This window comes from Apteryx rowi, unplaced genomic scaffold (genome assembly GCF_003343035.1).
Source record: "Apteryx rowi isolate R43461 unplaced genomic scaffold, aptRow1 scaffold_6, whole genome shotgun sequence".
NCBI classification, from domain to species: Eukaryota; Metazoa; Chordata; class Aves; order Apterygiformes; family Apterygidae; genus Apteryx; species Apteryx rowi.
The window spans coordinates 6833285-6856221 of record NW_020450871.1 but is presented as its reverse complement, the minus strand read 5'-3'; the positions used below and the strand labels follow the sequence as shown (position 1 = coordinate 6856221).

Below are 22937 nucleotides of genomic sequence, written 5' to 3'. Positions count from 1 at the left end.
GGAAAGGTGTCTTATTCATTTTTTTTCTCCTTTTGAAGTTCCCAGATATCATTTTACAAATAGCAAAGACAATTGGGCCAATTTCTTCAGCTGAAGAGCTTCTATCAACTGTATTTGAATTTGTCTGCAACACCACTGCCAACAACAGGTCATCTATCACCAGACCTGGTGAGTATTTCAACTGGTACCCGCGCAGGATCAAAATGACAGATTTACAGTGGTGCCATTTGGGGCTGTGGTGGTGCACTTTGACCAGACTTTGTGTTTTGCTTTGTCATCAAATGCGTTCTGAGAAGCAGGACGATAAAAAGTAAAGCCTCAAGTAACTTAAAGGGGTTCAGTCTTTTAGTAAAACAGTGCGAGTCTTTGCCCTGTTGCCTGTAGTTGTCAGACGCATTGACCAGTTGATGAAGCATTTAATTCCATTACAAGATTGCATGGTTAAGCATCTCCTGGAACATTTGCAAGTGCACAAAGGGAAAAGATAAATGATTTGGATTAGGTTTTTTCTTTATTTTTACTTTTTTTGGCTTCCTTTGTAATCTAAGTGAAATTCCTTGAATAAAAAAGCCATGAGAGTAACAAGTTGTTGTGCCAAAAGATTACGCACAGTTAATCCTTTGCCAGACATGAGCTTATGTTGACTCAGCTGTTCTTCAATCTGACATTGCTGGCACTGTGTTTTGTCTGTCCAAATGGACAAAGTTTGTTATAGTCTAAATGTATTTTAGTTAGCAACCAAACATCAGTCTATTCAAATCTCTTGTGACAAATAGACCCTGTTTTCCTGTTTTCCTTATGGTAGGTACATACTTAGACTGTATTCTGTCATTCCAATAGCTATATGCTTTCTGTTATTTGAAGTTCACCCAGGGAGAACTTTAAACTGTGCCATCCTGTGGCATGTAAAACATATGTGCTGTGGGGAAGGCTTTTGAAAGAACTAAGGAGAATTTAGAAGCCAATGCTTTCGAGAGGTTTGGTACTGTCTGCTTTTAAAGCTTTGAAAATCCTCCGGTTGATTCTCTGTTTAAGAGAATATAAACCCAAGCTCCCACCAAGCCCTGAGTCTGCATGGAATTTCATCCGCCTGCATTATAGCAACTCTGAATGGTTACTGTGGTGTCCCTGGGAATGAATTTGCCCCTTACAGTGTTATATCCATATACAGAGGGAGACGGAGAATGTTTTACACAGCTGTATTTTTGCATCACCTGAACAAAACCATGGCCTCTTTTGATCAGAGGAGTCAGCGCACAATTATCATGCTCTAAAATAGCCGAATCAGGCCCACAGAGTAGCAGAGTGTTAGTCCAGCTGTATAATCACTCTTCCTTGAACAAGTAAACTATCTGATCATAAACCATGTTTCTTTAGACATGGACCACTGGATTTAAAGATTCAGCATCAGGTGTCTGAGCCTGCTGGTGTCCTTTATGATGCATTTTTAGCTCTCAGGATCACAAGAACATGAATCCTGAAAACTCCTCTAGTCAGGCCAGCCCATGGCCAGTGCAGCTGCAGAGCAGCCTTGTCTGCACTGCAGGACCAGCGTCAGCCTGCCAGGGAAGTTAATGATCTTCGTCAAAGGATAAGAGGACTCCAAGGCTGTGGAAGGTCTCTGTTCCTTGCTTCTCGTGGGCTAGCTCAGCTGGGGAGGAGTTGGAAGATAAGAACTGGAGGGATTTTTTGTGCTCGTCTAAAAAGAAACAATTCCACAGTCCAAAAGTGTATTAATGAAGTTCTGTAACCAAACGTAATTTTATTAAGTTCACAGGACTCACATGGTGATTTTAGTAAGGAATGAACTTTTATGACTGATTTCTGGATCACTGGAAAATTGGTGTATTATGAAAATAGCTCTGGAGTAACAGTGATGCTCTTCATGCTACCAACCTGATATTTTACATTTCCCACTGTCCAGTTGTGAGCTAACAGTAATAACAGTAACAATTACCAGTGTCAGAGTTTTTATATCTATACCTACATCAAAGGAAAAACAAAAATTGTGGAAAATATGAGACAAAACTCAGAAACAGTGTATCCAAGATGCTACAATAAAACAGTGGCAGTGCTGGAAATAAAATTCAAGTTGCTTGCCTCACAGCAACAAGAAGTTGCATTATATAGATAACACGTTCTGCATCAAAATAAATATGATTATATAGGAAAAGGAAGAATGAGGCAGCATCAGATACAGGAAGCAAAGCCAGGAGTCTAATTAGTATTTCCCTCTGTAATCTCGCCAACGTATCTGGTGTGTTACAAATAATAAAAGCAATGTTTTTTCCAAGAACAAAAAATATTAGGTTTTCATGACTTGGGGAAGGGAACTGCATTGAGCATGGATGGGTAGGTAGTATTTACATGAAAAAAGCTGACCTTTTGCAGCAGGGGAAAGTGAAACAAAGCAGCTTCACAAGAGAGCGGTTTGAAGGGAGAGCAGAACATCAGCTGGTACGGTAGAAGCTGAACAACATTTTCGTTTGCTCAACAGATTTAGTCTTTTCAGCGTTCTACCCACTACTGCAGCTTTCTTTGATGCAAACAAATCCCTCCTCTGCCTCCTTTCAAAGTACAAATCTACTTTGTACATCCTCACTTTAATTTACTTAGGGAAGCTTAGCTCAGACTCAGCATCTGTGAAATTCTTGCTTTTTACTGGTAATGATCATATCTGAAGACATGCAGAGATTATTTGGTTTAGATAATTATTTAATAAGGGTTTCCAAAATTAGTGACAGGAGAGAGCAGTAAGCAACAACATCAGGATTCTACTTTCTGCTTTCCATATTCAATATTAGAGATGGTCGATGCCAGCAAAGACCAGGATTCATTAAAACACACAATGGAAACTGTCTCATTTAAGCGTGCATAGGGCCAGAATCTGTCGGTAAATCAGATTTTTAAATGCAGTTCGTCTGTCCTAACAATTCTGTTGTAAGTGAATAGCCCTTTCTACTTCCTGACATTTTAACAACATGCTTGACATAAAGAACAAGCACTGCCTTTCTCTGACACATTCAGTTTCTGTCTTCACCTTATTTAAATGTCAGGCAAGTCTTGCAAGACATACATCTCTGTCAGTGCGTTTCAGAGTAAAAGGACCTCTCCTGTCTGTTGCTTAACTCTTGAGTTGGATTCACATATGTGGTGCTTGAACATGGAGAAGTTTATTCAGCTGCAGCATTTTTTTGTGAGCAGCAATATAGCTGTATAGAGAGCTGTATTTGCATTTCATTCTTACTGAAACAAGATTCCTGATAAACAGTGTTTTTACCTCAGGATCAGCACTTACCAGGATTTTGGTTCTTTTAGGGAATTAGACACTTGAAAGATCTTGGTTACTCTTAGTATTACATACATCCAGATTTTAATGTTACTATAGTATCATATATTTCAAAAATATGTCTACTCCTATTTTCTTTTCCAGCATGAACTGCATTTGGAGGACAATATATAACCAATTTCTTGCAAATTAGGCAAATCCTATTTTTATATACAGGACATTCATTATGTGAATATTTAAAGGAATTATTTCATTGCAAGATGATTAACTTATCAATATCACATCATCTGTAGCTAATCCATAGTCTGTCAGCCTCTTAAATCTTTGTATTGCTTCGATTTCTTTTTTCAGTCTCCTTGAAGAAAACTCTTGCTATTTGACTTTTTCTTCCAGATTGCTTAGGAACCAGAGCCCCTTCTTTGGATGAAATTATTAAATTAGCAGAAGCAAATGCCTTTTGGTCAGTTCAGGAACTGAAATGCATGGATGCAGAAACATTTGACAAAAATGTGGAACTTCTTGGGACTTTGTCAGGTTTTAGCAGCTCCCAGCTTATTGTCTTGAAGGAAAAAGCCAAGCAGGTAACTATTCTGTCTGTGAAGGAAAATTAAATCCATAATTTGATTTGCTGTTATTGAACTGTGTAGTTCTAAAGCAAGTGCTGCAAGAATATCTATTGCTTATTGGAAAAATAATGCGAGTTGGTATAAGAAGATTATTGCCTGTGCTTTAGAGTCAACGGGCAAGTAGTTCTGACCTACTGGCAGCCGAACAACTTAAGTGCTTTTATTTTTCAATGCCTTTTCAGTTGCTTGCTTCTCACTTTTCTTTCAGAAAAGAAAAATCAGCAAGCCACACTGTACGCTCTTGGTTGGCCTGCTGAGAATTAAGTTCACAGTGTTAAGCTGTCTACATGTTAAATGTAGCCTACAGTGGTATAAAAGCAGACTGACTGAACGAGACTTCTCCTTAGCTGAGTAAGGCTGGTGTTGCCACCTGATTGTTACAGACAGTGCGCCGGGGACAAACCCGTTGGTGGGAAATTTTAGGAATTAAAAAACACCCATGTTTTTAGTCTGTGTCTTCACTAGGTGGTTACCGGCGAGTGTTAAGAAAACAGAGCAGAGGGAAGACATCCTTCTTTGTTTGAGGAATAGGGCTGGAGTCTCTCTGCCCCTTAGCGCCCATCGCCCGCTCCGTGCTGCACTGCTGGCACCTCCCTCTCTCCTAGGACGTGCAGCGCAGTGCACCGGCTCTGGGGCCAGGGCCAGAGCGTCAGCAAGGAGTCCAGCTCTGAGCACTGCTGCCGCGGCCAGGCGTGGGCTCCTGCAGACACGTGAGGGAGAAGTCAGCCCTCGCCCCACACCTGCAGTTATCAGTGCTGCACCCCTCCCTGGGGGTGGCCTCCTGCTCCCCCCAGCTGCCTGCGCAGCCGGAGCAGCTCTTGTGCCCTGCTCTGTCCCAAACATCCTTCTGTTGTGGCAAGGGAAAGCCTTAGGGTGCAATCCGACAAGTTGTTTTGGCTGCAGAAGAGCCAGAGGTGAAGAGGTGACCGAGCCCAGCCTGTCTGCTTGTCACCAGCCTCTGCTAGAGGTTATCTCCTATCTGCCTTCATCTCTGCATGGCTAGCTACTCCCTAATCCCGTTCTGTCAAAATGAGCCAACATTTAAAAAAAGTCCCTTTTAGGCTCCATCAGAGCATTCTGACAGAAGCAGGTTAGGAAGCATCTACAAGTACAATTAGTTGCAAGCGATACAAGCGCAGAGGGCTCTGATCTCTGGAGGGAAGCAGAAATGGGACACGGTGGGACAGGGCAGCATCTCCTTAAACCAGCAGCTGCAGCCAGAACAGTGGAGCTGACCATGACCTTTGGGTAGGTGAGACCGAAGTGTAATGTTTAGCAGTGAAGCTCGGCTTTTAAAAATCCTAAAATGCAGGCGCTTGAGGAGAAGTGGCACTAACCAGATTTCCAAAAGCAGATGCTCGCTCTGGACTTTGGTCTCTGCTGCCTTGTTGCAGTAGGACAGCAGCCCGCTGCATCAGATGAGTTCTTCTGAAGACAGCCTCCCTCTGTCAACATGGAGACGTGTGTCTAGGAAAAGGAAGAAAGTATAACCCTAGAAGAAAATAAAAATACCGCTCATCTGAGATAGTGGAAATCAAAATATTTTACAGCAGTGCAACATAATGGTATGCTTACAGAGTGATACCTGTTCTAGAGAAATTGCCAACAAGATTAATATACTCCTATCCCAGCTATATTCGGTTAAAAGATGCACAGATCTGTAGTGCACTAAATGCAAGTATATTTTTTCTGTGTGAATATTTGTAAGAAAGATTGCTGCTAGACAAAGACTTCCTGTACAGTAATTTATAAAATGCACCATGGTGTTAACACTGAAGGCAAAGCATGAGAAATCAGATAGTACAGGCAAAGCAACCACAGTTCTTTGAAATTATGTGCATAAGATGCTCTATATTATTAACTAAAGGGCATCTTTGATTAAAGGTTTGATTAAGCCAGCTTTATTTCTCCTAAATTGATTGATACTGCATATTCCTCACGGGTCCAAACTAATTCAAAAAGTCCAGTTATCAGACTGTGTCTTAATGAAAATAAGTTTAGGTCACTTGTAAGAGGAAGGTCTCCAGGCTCAGTTATAGTAACAGATGTGCAGATCTGTAGTCTCTAGGTGAATGAGGACAACGGAGTGTTTCAGTTTTTATGTGTTGTGTTATTTATACTGTTATGTCTGAGATTTCATCTCCGTTGTTGGATAATACTATTTATGAAGCAGTTCAAATGCTTTATTTTATGACCTAGATCAGGAAATAGACATACAATTTTTTAACTGTATGTGTTTCATGTACCTCTTTAGCTAGAGAATTAGAGCTTTAAAATTGGGTAACACTTTATACTACCTCTTTTCTTTGGAAAAGATTGAAATTTCCCAGGCTTAACCCCTTTTCCTATTTCCTTATGACATTGTAAAAGCAACATAAAGGATCATGTGGAAACTAGCTGACATAATGCAAAGTTGCTGAAGTACGTGAGCCCGTTAAAGAGAACATACCTTTTTTTTTTTTTTTTTATTTTACCTGTCTTGTTCTGGTTATTTCTTTTAGCCGAAATCCAAACTCTTTTCTCTGTGACAATCAGCCACATCCTCTCAGATGTTGACCACTGACTACCAGCTTCTATAATTTTCAACAAAATATAATTAACAGTTCTGGGCTCTGCAAATTCAACTCTTGATGGTCTTTCATTATTCCTTATTCAAGCAGATCTTTCCCTGAAATCAGAATTTTCTTAGGAGCTGGTCTGGGACAGCTTTTGAATCAGTGTAACTGTATTACACATAAAGTTAAAAGCAGTGGAACACATCAGTTTAAATACATTGGTATTGGTATAAAAGAGCCCTTCCTCCTTTGTTTCTACAGAGCTTCACAGAGTTAACTGTATCTTTACAAACACATTAAAATGAATTTTAAAAATACTCTATGTATGTACACAAACTTGAAGTCAGAACTTTGGAAATGGTCTATTTGCCTGGATTACCTGATTCTCTACTTTTGACTTCTGCTTTCCTTGTCACTGTCTGAGTCAGAATGACTGGTCACGAAGGCAATTTAAAGTCACTCCACTGCAGTGACTGCAGTTGGTGTAGAAGCCTCCATAGTTCATTTGCTGCTTTTGCTGTGGTGGCAATAGTGTGGATCTCAGCACAGACTCACTTTTTTTAGTGGCATTTGCTTCTACAGCAACACTTCCAGCAGTACCTGTGCTGACTTAACAACAAGCTCAAGCTGTACAAATTGCAATGTTTTTAGATGAACTCATCATTGCTAGTGTAGAACCTCAAATAGCTTCACAATACCTAAGCTAGCACCTATTGCGTGCAAAGAAGCATCCTTTTGGCTGATGGGGTTTATCCTTGAGTACTGGGATTTCTAAAACCAAAAGTTTTGAGAATGATGCATATGCAGGAAGATTCATAATGATCTAACAGACACTGTGTATTAATGAATTTATTCTAAAGGTTTGGGGATCACTGCCAGACTGGAAGAGTTATCATATTGTTTCTCTGGGGCGCATTGCTCTGGCACTCACTGAAAATGAAATAGAAGAGCTGGATTTACATTCTATTGACACCATTTCTGCGCTTAGTCAGCAAACAGAGTGGACCCTTACCCAGGTAAATATTTTACTGAATTTACTACTGGTGAAAGCCTCTTGATTCATGCCCTTTGGGACTGAAGTCCTGCAGTTGCCCAGGAAACAGATACAGGAATCCATCCTATTCCGTGCTGGTTTTCTTCTGCCATGATCCCAGTAAAAGTGGGCAGGTAGGTCAGCACTGGTGTCTGCTTGCCTACTGGCTTCCCTGGTGAGACGGCCAAGAGGACATCAGTGAATATTAATTGTGGTGGTGACGAGCGTATTCATGAGCACTTGCCTACTAAGAAATGGAATCAGGTCAGCAGCTCCTCTCCTACTGGCCCCTAAATAGAAACTACTGCTAGAAGCTATTAGCCCTTCCTAACTAAAACTGATCACCCAAGAGGTAGTGTGTACCCTAACGCCTGACATCTGTTACCCTAGAAGCCTAAATTATTAGCAAAATACACTATTCAGATACTACGCTCCTCTCATCTCCCTTTGCTTGAATAACTTCCAGTTTTGTCAATGGGGCTTTCATATTAAATGAAGAGAAGATTAAAAGCTTTTATTTATATATGCAACTGACAGCACATTTCTGACTTTGTGACCATACCATCACAGCTACTCAGTTGTACAGACGCTTGCATGGTGGCAGCCAGCTTTGGCAGAATGTCATGGCTTGTTCTGATGAACACTATCAGAAGGAAACAGGCAGTACTTGGGAGGATTTTACACAGTACTAGTTGGCTTTTGAGATTCCCTGCTGTTAATAAGAGTAGCTGCTTAAATGGGATTCATCTGACCTACCTTTGGGAGTCTAAAAGTTAGGCAGCTAGTTTAAGCTAGTCATTGAGGCTCCTTCTATAGAAAGAGGCACAGCATGCTTGATAGACGCTAATCTTGGCGTAAATCAGGATTTCACAGAAGATGCGTGTTTCTTTCACTGACTTTAGAGGATCCCTTGGTGACAGGCCAAAGCTAGACCCGTAGTTTAGGATGAATGCCATCCTAAGTGACTTAGGCTTGCAAAGGTATTTTGGCACCTACATCCTATTCACATCTGTATCTTAATCCTAAACACAGGTCACCACCTATGTGTGACACTTCAATAGGACAAGCTGACCTAAAAATTTCACATTGATCACCCAGAGGAATTGCATGTTCTCATGGCTGTTGAATTGAATAGGGCAGTTCTGCTCGGCACTTCAGTGCCCGTGTCTGCTGGTGAAGTGTTCACTTGTGATGCCCCGTAAGAGGTGCAGAATGTTTCAGCTGCCTCGCGCTTGGGAAGTGGTTGCATTAGTGTCCTGTTTGAGTGTCACACAGAGGAGGCAATGGCAAAACTCCAACTAATTTCACTAGGGGAGGCTCAGGATTATATATAGTCTGCTTGTAACACTCCATAACTTCTGGTAGCGTTGGAGCTTCTGGTAATAAAACCTTCAATTATATGTACTCTGTTATTGTATCATATCTTATTGCTTTTGCAGGCAAGATCTATATTACAAGGTTTTCTAGAAGACTCTGGCCATACGATCAGTACACTAAGAAGCTTTGATTTAGTTGGATTAGGAGCTATTCTCTGTGCTCTGAATTCCACAGAAATCATGTCCGTAAGGAGTGCTGAATTCAGGTACCACATTTGATAATTAATTAAATATTTATCAGTATCTCTATTGATAGAATTCATTGTGCAATTTGTTTTCCTTCAGGATTTCCAGAGCCTAAAGGACTCTTTTAACATTTTAAATGCTTTTAGAAAACACTTTAGATGCTTTAACAATAAGTGTCATGGAAGGCATATAGTCGTTGTTTAAAATAGATTCTGTTGCAGCTTTCCTCTGCTATTTATATCTCAAGTATTGCATTGAGAAGCCTGGGCTTTTGCTCAAAGCATTCAACATTTGTATGCAATTTGTGTGCATATATTTTAACTTGAAAATAGGTTTACAGTCTTGTTACACCAGACTAAGTACATTCCAGGAATATTTAACATTGGGTGCAATTGCAGCACATAGTGGTAACCTTGTTGCCTTTGCAGTGCTGCTGCTGCAAGAATTGGCTTGTTGTTCTGTAGCACTCCTGTCCTAAAGCAGTTTAAGAAGATGGCAGAATCCGTGTTTGGAATTGCTACCAGCTGGAACAGCTCTATCCTACAGGAGATTGGTACTATAGCAGGTAACGAAACTCTGGCTCCGGATGGTGTTAGTTCTGAAGCGTCGTTATTAAGCCTTAAGAGACAGGGCAATGCATTCTTCTAGACTGGCAAAACACATCTCTTCCAGAGAGGAGTCACCTTCAGGGATGGACGTGGAGCAGTTTCATTAGCACTCGGGGAAGCTGTGATAATCTTCATAAGGTCCTCTGAAGCTGCTAGGTCTAACTTGGGGGGGGGCAACCCAAAGTGATTTGGTGTTTAAAAGGGTTAACTAAACCAAGGAGGGCAAAAGCAACCAGGATTTCAGACCCACTCTTTTTATTAGGTTATTCTAGCCTTTCAATCTCATGAATCTGTGATTTTACTTAAAATGAGGTAGCTTTTAATTTTGTTTTGCAAAGAATAGTACTGAAAAGTTCAATTGTATTAGATTTGCAGCATTAAATAGTATTTTTCATAAAATAGAGGTATAATTCACTAAACTGTGAATTGTACTTAATCTGTGAACTCACTATTTGTGAACTGTGTTGCCACAAGGGTGGCTAGATCAGGTCAGAGCAATGCTCTAGCCGGGTGAGTATCCTGCCTCCAACCGTGGAAAAAATGGGCTATCTAGGAAAGAGTGAAAGAACCAGGTTAGCCTGCAGTGCTGCTTCTCCAGAATACTCTCACAGCCTCAGACACTCCCGAGCCAGAGGTCACACAGGATTTGTTGTTCATGGATTTTTTTCCTGTAATTCTGTTTAATTGCACATTGAACCTATATAAATTTTAGCATCCCCAATGCCTGCAGCAATGATTCCACACTGTAAATGTTTAATGGATGAAGTACCTCCCATTATGTGTTTTGAAAGCCTTCCAATAATTTCACTAAACGCTCCCTAAATCTTGTATTGGAAGAGACTGTGAAAAGGCATTCCCTAATAATGCTGCTGTATGACTTTACGGATTTTTATCATATCTCCCCTCAATTGTCTCCTCTCCATGCCAAAGAGTTGTAGTTTATCTAGTGGTCCCTTAGGTGCAAGGCATTCCATATCAAGGGTTAACTCCAGGTGGTTTGTAATGTTTGAATATAATGAAAGAAAACTAAACAAAATGAAAAAAGAACCACTGTTTCTTTTTAAAACATACTGGAGAAAAACAATTATTAGGTATTTTCTGTAAGTATTTAAAAATTCATATTAGTCTAAAAATACACCTAATAAAAATAATACTAACTGAGTTTTGTTCCGGTTGTGTTTTTGTAGGTGGTTTGAATGAGGATGAATTAAAAGCTTTTGATAAAAACTTGATGCCATATTTCCAGCCAGAAGCAATAAGACACATACCTGCTGAAATTTTCCAAGTAAGAGCTTGGTTACTGAAGAAGTAGCCAAATTTCTATCATTTCTGCTCTTGTATAAATAAACTACAGCACTGATATATGCTTTGGTTTGGGTTTCAGCAAGAATTTTTCTATCGTGTATTAAGTGAGAGGCAGTCAAGGATTTGAAACATTAAGTTTCAACTGTATCGTCTGTATTTGTGATGTTAACAAGCATTATTTATTCTTCAGAATGCATTTCAAGGAAAAAAGACTATGAATTAGTTTAGAAATGCAATTCAAAGATTCAGGGTTAGAAAGCATGGAAGGGGAGTCTCTTTCTTCTGACACCATATTCAGATCTGAGTTTTCTTCTCTGTTTATTAACGTTTTCATGGATGCTATCATAGCTGCAAATTTTTGTGTTGATTATGCAAGAGTTTTTGTTACCCTAAAATCTGGCAACATTCTCCTGAGTTAGCTCTGAAAAACAGATTGTACAAGCAGATACAGATCTGAAAGGAATTAAATCTAATTACACCAGTTCTGAATGTGGACCAGAAACTACAAGCTGGATTTTGAGATCATTGCCCCGGACTTTATTTGACTTGGTGTCAAGATTAATATTCTGTCTAGGCTGGTCTCTTTCAGATGCTCAGGCAGCAGCGTTCGTATGGACAGATGAGCTAAACAGATAGTTAACTGTGTCAGCTTCCATAAAAGAGAAAAACTTCTTGCACACTTACTGTTCTGCACAGTACCACTGACAGTTTAGATAAGCCTGAAACGTCTCTATGTCAAACTATTTCTCTGGAAAACAGGCAAAGCTGAAGGTCTATGGAAAAGAATTCCTTTCAAATAGCATAAATTTGTGTTAATAAGAATTGTAATGATATTACAAAATGTACTTTAAAATAACAGGGCACCTTCCCAGAAGAGTTTCCTGTACTTGAAGGACTGAAAGCAGATTCTGTTTTTACACAGGTTTTGTATAATTTATTTTAGGGCTGTGTACATTATTCAGACTATGATTTATGAGAAAATGCATTGTATTATGGACCTTATTTTAGTTAAAAAGTGGCTCACTTCAAAATTCTGGACTGTCTGACAGGCATTTATATGAGATTTAAAAGAGCACACCATTCGCTAGACAATCAAAAATTGGGAAGGGTTTGCTCCATCATGTGACATACTTGGAATGGGAATACAGTCTTTATAAAGTAGCACCTGGATGCAGAATTGTTGCAACAAGAAGGCTTGTTATATAGGGGAGCTAAAATTCCTGTGACTGCAGAATGTTAACGATAAAAAAGCAATCTAGTGTGCCCCATAGATGCAGATTTTACAAATTGGTTAATTGCTGTGTGATATAAGATAATTTTTGTAAGATTATGATTACCATGTTCCATTTTAAACACAAGATTTAATATGACTGAACTTGGAAGATTTTCAGTCTAAAAAAGAAAATTGAATAATGAGATTAGAGCATGTCTTTTCATCTCACTGTCCTACCGATAACTCTAATCAGAGGTCAAACATAGGTTCAAGTGAGGTAGCTTGGGAGCAGATGTAGGAGGAAATAAATGAAAGCATAGGAAGATGCACACTGCCATCAGCCTTTGAGTAAATCAGAAAACAAATGGTTGGAAAATTAAATTCCAGTAATATATTGAAGCACTGTCAAATACAGTGTTAGCATATAAAGGTGCTCAAGCTGTCTGAGCCAAGCAGCACAGAGGAGGGTAGTTGAGGGTTCAGTGAAGTAAATGAATGCACAGGTTTGTTAAGCTCTCTTGAGCTCTTGCGTAGCAATGCAACGTTGAAGGCCACTTCTCCTCATTCCAAATGCAAGGCAGTGCTGACTTCCGATTCCCTACCTGCATTACATAACTGACAGCCTAAACCCTTTGTTCTGGCTTTCGTTCCTCCCAGGCATTGTCCCCAGAACAAATAGCAAACCTGGGCCCTGAAAATGCCGCCAGGGTTACCAAATCACAGCGTGAGCGTCTGAGCCCCTCGCAGCTCCAGAGTCTTCAGCTGGCACTGGACGGTGCCAGGACAAGTGCCCAAGAGACGCACAGCAGCGCAAGCACCACCCTGGGGGCACAAACCCCAGCTTCGAGCGGTGAGTAGAGTCGCTCCCCCCTCCTCTTTAGAGGGGGAGGACACTCACATCAATGGGGTGAGCGGTCTCTCAGCAGCCACCAGGATCAGACCCTTATTTTGGAGGTGGGTTACAGTGAACATTCTAATCAACATGTTTTAACTCAAGTGCCTCAAATCATGCATCTGACCAAGAAGAACAGCAAGGATTTTGTTGGATTTATCCACAGCAAGAGATAATGGAGGAAGATTGTCAGCTGGCAATAGCAGCTATATGCTGCTAGTATAACATCACACTGTGCTAAATACTAGCTTGTATAAAATGCAGTCAAAAACATTTCTCCTTCCTTCCTTCCTTCCTTCCTTCCTTCCCTCCCTCCCATATTTTCTACCTAAATAATTTAAAGCAGGACTGTCCATCTCTGGACCGTCAGGTCACAACCTTTATCTGCAGTAGATCCTAGTTTGTAGAGCTGTGAGTGGGAAAGGAGGTAGCACTGCGGTGGATTAGCATCTTTATCCAGATCAGATTTAGGGCCATTTCAACAGTTTTTCCTGCTGTTCCCATCCTGTTTGGAATGACAGCCCATTAATAGCTAGGCTTCGGTGGTTTAACTTATTACTTTTCCGTATTGTAAGTCATATTAGCAAGTTATACTGGCAAGTATGTTAATGGATGTTTTACAGTTAGTGATAGCTCACACATAGTCAAGCCAATGTTGAGGAATTAGCTGTATCAGACAGCAAATACTGTTTCTTCCACTGCCACCTTCCTCCCTCCAGCCTTCCAATGAGAGAAAAACTGTCAAAGAAATGAGAGGGATGTTGAGATGCTAAAATAGGAGTAAGGGGGACTAAATTGCTATGTTGCACTTGCTGGAATTAGGACAGACCTTCCTGGAAGCAACTGAAAAGTACTCTCAGACCAGGTCCCTCGCCCCCATCTCCCTCTGGAGATGCCAAAGGGAGGAGCTCTCTGTGTAAAGATCACCTGAGTTCCTCAGCTTCTCATTCGCGATTCCTGTCTCAGTGGTGTCGTGAATACTTTCCCTTTGAATTGCTTCTCTCTGGAGCTGTAGGTGTTGGAAGTGACTGTTCTGGATGGTGTAATCTTCTGAGCAGCTGCATATAGTTAGAAAAATCCAAATGTTGGAATTTGCTACACCCCTATCTGGGATGCCTTTGCCTCTCTGTTGGGGGGGGGAAGGTGGCTTAAATAAGACAGCATTAGATTGAACTGTATCATGGCAATAAGAGTAATGCTTTCTGCTTTTCAGGTGCTCCCCGTTTGAATAGCTTCAGCATCTGGTTGTGTGCTGTGTTTATGCTTCCCCTGCCCTTCTGAATCCATAATTAAGCCTATGGTAAGTTACATTTTCGATAAGTGGTATCTTTATAACAGAAACACAGCTCATCTGTGACAGTGGTTGTTTAGCAGTAACAAGATAGGGTGAAGGACTGCAAGAGAGACCCCCTCCTTGCTTTGAGTACAGAGATAACAATTTCTGAGTAACATTTCTGTATTACAGCAGTGCCTTGTACCTCTCTCAGACATAGACTACCTTAGAATCTAATCAAGGGGAAAGCATTTTATGTTATCTTTACTGTAAGGGCAACCTTAACAAAATGTGTATTTAAAGTTCTATGTAACACCAATCAACTACAGTGTTGTTATTTGAGGCATGTTGTTGGTATTAACCTGTATTTTGCCTGTTCCAGTATATTGACAAGATTTTATTCCACAATTGCTTTGATAACTTCCAATTAAATGAATGTTGTCATTAACTTTCAATGTATTTTACCATTTTGGCAGGATCAAATTTAACCAGAGCACTGGTGGACTTAAGTTACAAACTCTACCAGTTAAGCAAACTAAATGCTCTAGTATTCTACTTACTGTTATAGACTGCAACCCAAGGTATGTCCAAAGATTTGATATTTTTCTTTGCTTGCTTTTCAGCACCCCGGAGCTCACAAAGGTGGTGATAGAACCAAAGAGTTGCAGCTCAGCACGATTAGTAGAATCAAGAGGCTCTGAGTTGCCTGAGGGCAAAGTGGTTAATTTCTTAAAAGCAGCACCTTCATCTAGCATCATGATGTGAAGTATACCCGCTCTCTGCCTTTACCATTAACACAGCATTCCTCCAAATATTTCAGAACAAACAAAACTGGAATTGGCTTATGTGTCTCATGAGAAAACCACTGAAAGATATACTTATGTGTTAGGTGCCTGAATGACTTAGGGGACAGCTAGCAGGTGATTGTTATTCAGAACCTGATGTATTGTATCCAGTTCTTTTTTTATGTAGGCTAATTTGGTCACACTATTGTATCCATCTGTTGGGGGCTTTTTTCTTATACTTTGAGTATACATTCCTCAGGGCAGGGGCCAGCTTTTTGTGTGTCTTCATAGAGACCATACTAAAAGTTACTGCTGTTGCAATAAAATAATTTCATCTCTGGGTTGCTGGTCTAAATCCTGCTCAGATAAGAAGAGATCGTATGTTCTTATAATTTAAGTGCCTGTGTGAAATGTAATTCCCAATGGCTGTATGTATACAACACAGAGCTGTCAACACCAAGAGCACTGGCAATCCTGTTAGCATTGCAAGCGACAAAATGCACCGTGGAAACCTGCCTATCTTCATCATGAGGCAGTCCCTCCTTCACTTCAGGCAGGGTTGAAGCATACAGCTGGGAGTAGTATGAGCAAACTGTTCACTGGACTACAAATGTTACTAGGACTATCCATACAGCATTCTCCACAAGCTCAAAATCAATAATTAACTACCTATAATTATAAACCACAAATATTTGCATGTGTTCTATCAACATATGGCTTATATGTCCAGTGTTTTTCATGTCAGGCTCCAGTATTTTAAACAATGGAAAAAACAGATACATTAAAAATCCTTTGCATCTGAACATACATTTTGCTGTTGGTCAACATAGTTTTATGCAAGAACTCATGGTACAGTTTTCCATCTTGCCATTGCAAAAGTCTTTTTCTTTCCTGGATTAAAAAAAGACAATGCATAGACTTAAAAGTTTAGCTGTTCCTTTTACGGCTGTACTATAATAAATGTCTTTCAAACTTGTATTCATATTCCTTTATGACAAACATCAGATCTAGCTTCTCAGCACTGAAAGCAGAATTGAAATTTTGCTACAGGTGAGGAAGGGATAGGAGTGGAGCTGGGATGGAGAGCTGGAGGGAAAAGCCTGGAGAAGCAGCCTTGCTGCTGGTGCTGCTGCTGGTGCTGCTGCTGGGGAAGGGTGAATATTAGTTGTTACTGCTCTTGGGAATAACAGCTCCCACCACAGTCCCATATACTCTGTAATTCCTCCTGCAGCAGGAGCCAGCCTGATTTCCAGGGCCCTGTTATTGGCAAAGTGGGCAATGAGGGCAGGGCCACTTTGCACCTGGTCCTGCTCCCTCTTCCCCTTGAGCAGTCTGCTCTAGCCACTGCCTTTGCCTATAACTAGCCCTGGCAAATGTGACATGATGTTACATACAGTATTACATGTTTCGGTTCTGCATTTTATGAGCAAAGAGCTACTGCTATTGCTGCAAATTGTCTTGTACCTTTTTCTCTAGTGCAGAAAGGAAGATACCAGCTTTTTCCCATTGAGTTCCCTTTCTGCATATAAACAGTAAATTGTGGCATTTATTTAAATATACAAAAAAAATCTTGTTTTATCAATCCCAGCAAATACATGCAAATACCCACTAAAACTTGAAATATTTCAATGGTTCGAGTATATTATAAAGTCATCTGTTTTCTTACATTAAAATCTCCTGCCTCATTTAGATGTGAAAGTACTAAAAGGTTGTTTGATTTCCAGAAATTACCTGACTTGAATTCTGCATGCACTTCAGTCAAGATGCAGGAGAATATTTTCACAGTCAAGAAAACAGCGTTTCCAGTTCAGCTGTTAAACTCAGATATGTGACTTAGCTATACCGAGCACTTCAAATATCTGTATGAGTTGAAAATGCTCTTCTTCTGTCAATGTACCTGGGAGTAAATCAGTTTGCAATTATGTGAGTCAGAGTTTAGCTTTTAATTGGAGCAGGAGTGAGATCTTGGTTTCATACCATCTGTGCCATAATTTCTTTCAAGTGCAAGTGCTTTTAAATTGTTCAACTCCTTGATTATTTATTTATTTTATTAGATTAGTAATTATGTTAATGTCTTCGGTATTGCATTTACATTTGGTCATACACATATCTATTTCTTATAAGGGTAATGAAGGAAAAGTAGATGTGGAGCACCCATTTAATGTTGTGCTTACTGGATGGTAAACACGTACTTAGGGTGAGATTACAAGTCCTATTTAGTTTGTAAGATGGTATGAGCATCTTGGCAAGTATTGTGGAAATGCAATTTTGCTTTTGCCAATGTACTTCTTTTAGAGGTCGCTGCTGGAAATGCCTGTTCTGCAAAAACTGGAGTTCAAGAGATTCCTGCTTCAAAACTCTTGAAACTGAGTTTCTGTCTTCAGAATAGATAGGGAGGGAAGAAGGGGATGGAGAGTGCTAGTAACATGCACGGTGTGTAATCTGCTCTCCGTTCACAGTTTGGCATACTTCCATTGCTAAGAAGAAACTGAAACATGAATAGTGCACTTTACTTTTTACTCCTGGGTGCAAAACACAGAATAACTAGATGCAGGCATCCATGCCATATGGTACTGCTAGTCAGAAGGATCTCTAACCTGTACATATGTATATTATATACATAATGCGCATGATTACTTTCACTGGAACGTGTTCATGGGCAAGACATCTCACAGTCCCTCTCTTTTCACACCATCAGGATTTTGAGGAAGAATATGCTACAGAGAAAAGTTGTATAAAGATCTCTTTGATCCTTAAAGAAATGCTTCTGTTTGTTTTAGGTGTGGGTAAGGTTTGTTAAACCAGCCTTAATTTTCCTATATTCTCTTAGTTCTGTCATTTATATTTTAAGAATGGCAAAACAATCAGACTCTAATACAGAAATCTGCTGTTAAATAGATGTCATGACAGTCTCATTTTCTTACCTGCACATTGTGAGAATTGCAGCTCTGCTCTCCACTTGCGACTACTCTGATGACTGCTGGGCACTGCAGGACATCCGGCGGGATATACCTCCGGCTGCGGTATGGATGTAACCCTGGTGTAGGCCAAGCTCTTCTGGGGTGCTGTGAATCAAGTGACAGATGGCAGTGTCCGGCAGTATGTAAGTGGGGTATCTAATTTAATTCATTTGACAAGATGTAGAAGGATTCTTAAGAGATTAACAGACAGAAAGAAATACTTTGTTGTCTTATTATTACAGTGCCTGCCACTTTTATATTCAGAATCATGTATGAAAAAGAAAAAAGGGCTACTACCCCTGTATCAGTGATGGAGAAAATATCAGCACCTGGTACTGAGGAAATCTCACATGGGAGTCTGGCATCTTTAAATCCCTGAAGATAAGAAAGCAGCTCCCCATGCACAGTGTCAGAAGAGTGTCCCCGTAGCGCTGGCGCTATGGCTGTTGTCAGTTTTCATACAGTATGTGGTACGTTTGGCTCCTAGTGATCTCAATCTGTCACATCAGAGCTAACCGACTCTTATCTGTGTAATGCTCTAAAGATACAGCTTTTTAAAAAATCTTTAATGACATCCTCCTTTAATTTTAAAGTTAAGAATCCCTTTTCTGCCTCTGTATAATCTGTTCAAATACTCCAGAGGCAATTATGTACTGCATTATGGCAGATTTAGCTTATCGCTTGACTGCTGCACCTGTCTTTTAGGACCATCGCCACCTGATTTGTCTTCCCATAACGCAGCCAACTAGATTGCAGTCCTATCGCATTAGACCAGAGCCTTATTAAGAATTTCCATTCTGTCTGCCCACACCGACGCAGCAGCCCCATGCGGATCACGAGGCATGCCTTCCAGGTGTGCCAGCCAAAGACAGGGTCCCGGAGTTACAGAGGGGTTTGGCTGACTCAAAGGACACTCATCTGGCAACTCATAAATAAGCAAGGAGTCAAACAGTTAACTGGAATGAGTCACATTAGTAAGTAATTCCATAACATCGATCATGGTGAATTTGCTGGTATTCTGGCTTTTAGTGCATCGTGGTGGTTACAGACACTGCATTCTTAGGAGTGCGCACATACCAATTACAGCAGGTCAGTCGAGAAGCAGTAGCTTGTTAATCTGTGGTAGCTCATTCCCTTGTGATAAGTCATCATTATCTTTAGAGAGAAGTAGGAATCAAATTTCAAAGAATCTCGTCCATTTTTTAGAAAAGCTGATATTCCAGGATGATGTGCAACTTCAAGCAATGTGATCTATCTCAGTGAAAATGTTTTTGATAAATGATGGGGTTTTTTAGCACAATCAGTAGATACATGGGCCTACCATCTCAGGGGAACTAAGAATTTTATTTCACTCCCTTATATTTCTGACTGGTAAAACACTCACTCCCATGCCATATTCTGTGGCACAACCTTGTGGATTGCTTACTTCTCCATTCTGTTTAGGTCAGAGCTCTGTCTTCCCTTTCCAGTAAGGCACGAAGGAAACTGGACAGAAAAGTCTGCAAAGAATAAACACAAGCTCCTCATGTAAGCTACATTGCTCTTATCAGCACCCCAATTCATACTCGGAACGTTCGAAATCTTTCCGCAGAAATACTGAGCTGTTTTGCAAATTGCTCTACCGCCTGCTCTAAAACATGCAGCAAATCAACAAACTCTGCAGAGAACAAACAAAGTGCGTGGGCCAGCCAAGGACGCAGAACTTCTTATTTTGGTCAAGTGTCCGGTCCATTATGAAATTATCTTTCAGTATCTGTCTACTCAGTCCCTAAACAGAGAAATTATGAGACTGTCTCAGACACCACAGTTGACCTCAGCTAGTATCAGGGTAGTAGCAGTTTTGTAGCATATGATATCTTTGTCAAATTAACATCTGGTTCTTTAATGGTACCCAGAAGTATATAGTCTGGAAACGTGTTATATTTTGTCTTTGACAACTATGCTAAGAGTAGCAAGCGGCCAGCGGCCATCTGTCTCTTCCTGCCCCTGGCTGTTCAGCATCAGTGTGTTTTTCCAATCTGGATTAGTAAAAGGATTTTCTTGCCCTCATGATGCAGGAACGCAAGGCATGTTCAGAGCTTACAATCAAAATATCTGTACATTGCAGTATGAAATGGAGGAATTGTGATTGCTGGATTTCTTGCTTTGGAGGCAATAGTGTAATATTTATCTTGTAATGTTTTAACTGGTATTAATTAGCCTTACAAATATTTAATGGCATTTCACCATATCTGAAAGCTTCCTTTTTAGGGAGGAGAAAAGAAGAGAGGGCAGGGGTGAATTGCTAGAGGAGAAATCTAAAAATAGTGGGAAATTTCAATCTGTCACAAATACAGCAGGGTAATTTTTTCTGGTATTATTTTACCCAAGAACTTTTAACCGCGGTATAGAACTGTATTGATTTATCAAAGACTAGGCATTGCTACAGTTAAAATCATGTTGGTTTAATGCACAAGCTAAAGCAGTTCCAGGTTATCCATAACTGCGGCCTCATATGTTTCAATATTTAATCAGATGTCAGAAAATAACTTGGATTACAAACAAGCTCTGACTATATCCTGCAGGAACGGAGAAAAGGGTTGACAGAGAAGCGATGTCAGCTCCTTGCCTTTAATACATCTATTAGACTAGCTTCCAGTTATGCACATCTGTCAGTATTTTTATTAGGTACTTCTATTTCAGTGCCCATCCTTTTAGAATTGTTTACAGCTAACACTCTAAATGTACATATCTCAATCAAATTTGTGTCAAGCAGCTAATCTGGCTAGGTCAGCCAGTGCTCCAAGACATAACTGTACTTTCTAAACTTTATTGTTACACTTGTATATAGTGATGGAAGTGCCATAGCATTGCAATCACAGTGCTTGTATTTAGTTAGTTGCACTCTTCCCATGGTTGCAGTCTGTATCGTGGGCCTGACAAGGTCTGTCAAATGCTTGTAGTCTTCAGTACGGATTCTCCAGGTACCAGATCTGGGTACCTAACGTGTCCTGCATCCTCAAGTAGGCAATTTACTGATAACTACCTGAATCATTATTTGATGATGTCTGAAGTTACTCAATATCTGTTTAGAATAACTAATCAACTAGAGTCCAAATCTATTTCACTTTTCAAACATAATATAAAGCCTCTTTTCTTAGGCCGTTATAAGAAGAGTAAGATGAGACATATTATGGGACTTGTCTAGCAGCTGTATTGCTGGACTTGCAAATGAAGTGATTAAAGAGGATAGGTTTTGATACCTGATCTCTGAAAATAAGTAAATGTCTTCCTATCACACCATGGGTACTTGTTAAAAAAAAGATAAGCTCAATAAAGTGCTAATTAATTCTCTTTAGTTTAGTTAGCCCTTTAAAGATTTCAGTGTTTATGCTATATTTTAAATAAGAAAATGAAAGACTGCAGTTAGGATCTTTTCATAAATTTTCAAGTAATATAAAAAATTCACCTGCAGGAAAATTTCTATGGACCAACATGGTAAGCCTTCTGTAAGCGACACGTCAGCTTTCTGTAATAATAATTAAGTCCTTATGCAGTTTTCTCAGAGTGGATGTACTAATGTAAAACGAGAATTTTTTTAAGAAATAATTTAGTCTTTCTGAGATGCTAAAAAAAAAAAAGCGAAGCACTACTAACTTGTTTCCTATTTTTCAACAGTTATTGGGAATCACATTTATATGGGGAAATTCCTAGATTTGTTACTGTCCTTTCAACTTTTTTTTTTTTTTAGAGAACACTGGAGAGTTACTAGAGGTGTACTGCTTAAGAGTAGATGCCTCTTTGAACTGGTTACAGGACAGCTATCGTAGTGATAATGCCCTCCTTCAGATTTAGGGATTCATAACTTCAGAGATACAGCATGCTAGCTTGCAAAACCTTGTTGTTGCAAGTAAGAATCACTATTTTTTTCTTGAGAGAGATATATGCGTGTTTTTGTATATGCTCTTGGGCTATTAAGCAAGAATCAAATCAATAGCTTATTTTCACAAAACATGAAAATACCTGTTAAATATCAATTGCCCAAATGTCTGATACCAACATTACATGGCAAATTCTCTCTTTCCTGAGAAACTAAATAACTCCAGACAGTGTGGCCAGAGTGCTAGGGAATATACTTCCAAGTACCTTACTGTATTCCAAAAGCATTCATTCTGGAGTACTTAGCAACTTTGGTTTGTTCTGCTGACATGTCTTAACATTGTGAAGACAGGAAATGCTGCTGGAGCGTAACAAGCACAGGAACTAGCCCTGGATGCACAGGTTTGTTCTGTGCTTACTGTAACTTAAAAATCTGAAATCTAGTTCCTATGCAGACTCTGATGAGTTCTAATATGCACCAGCCCTTGAAGATGGACACAGGGATTTTAGGAAGGATTTTGTGTCCTAATGTTTAATTTTACTGTTGTTTGCTTCACTCCCCCCTACACTTTGTCTTTTACAGAAAGTGAATTTAAACCCAAAGGTTTAATTCTGCAGTTTTCCAGACCGGGATTACAGCTACACCTCACGACCAGTCACAGCACACATACTGAACGGTCACAAGTCCCTACTAGTAAATAAAGGGCAATTCCGAAACTATCTGCGACAACCATTAAGAAAATAATTTTCCTCAGGAATAGCGATGCTCAGGTAGGCAGCTAACACCACCGCGGATCATCGCCCGGGGCCTGGTGTTTGCGGGGCGCGGGCAGGGTCGCCCCTCCCCGGCCCCCCTCCGCCCGCGGGGCCCCGCCCGGCCTCTCGGGCGGCGCTGCCCTCCAGAAGGGGCCCCGAAGGGCTACGGCGCCGCGGGGCCCCCAAGGCCGGTGCCGAGCAGCGCCAGCTCCTGGCGGCGGC

General features: G+C 40.3%; 1 protein-coding gene across 1 annotated transcript in view; it reads left to right on the top strand.

The window, feature by feature from the left end:
- Positions 1-14364, top strand: part of OTOA (otoancorin) — a 36292-nt gene extending 21928 nt beyond the window's left edge. Inside the window, exons 21-28 of the mRNA XM_026083231.1 lie at positions 39-168; positions 3683-3870; positions 7331-7486; positions 8943-9085; positions 9494-9630; positions 10861-10958; positions 12849-13041; positions 14297-14364. Coding sequence (XP_025939016.1) covers positions 39-168; positions 3683-3870; positions 7331-7486; positions 8943-9085; positions 9494-9630; positions 10861-10958; positions 12849-13041; positions 14297-14364 — 1113 coding nt within the window. The remainder of the gene's footprint in view (positions 1-38; positions 169-3682; positions 3871-7330; positions 7487-8942; positions 9086-9493; positions 9631-10860; positions 10959-12848; positions 13042-14296) is intronic.
- The last annotated feature ends 8573 nt before the right edge of the window (positions 14365-22937 follow it).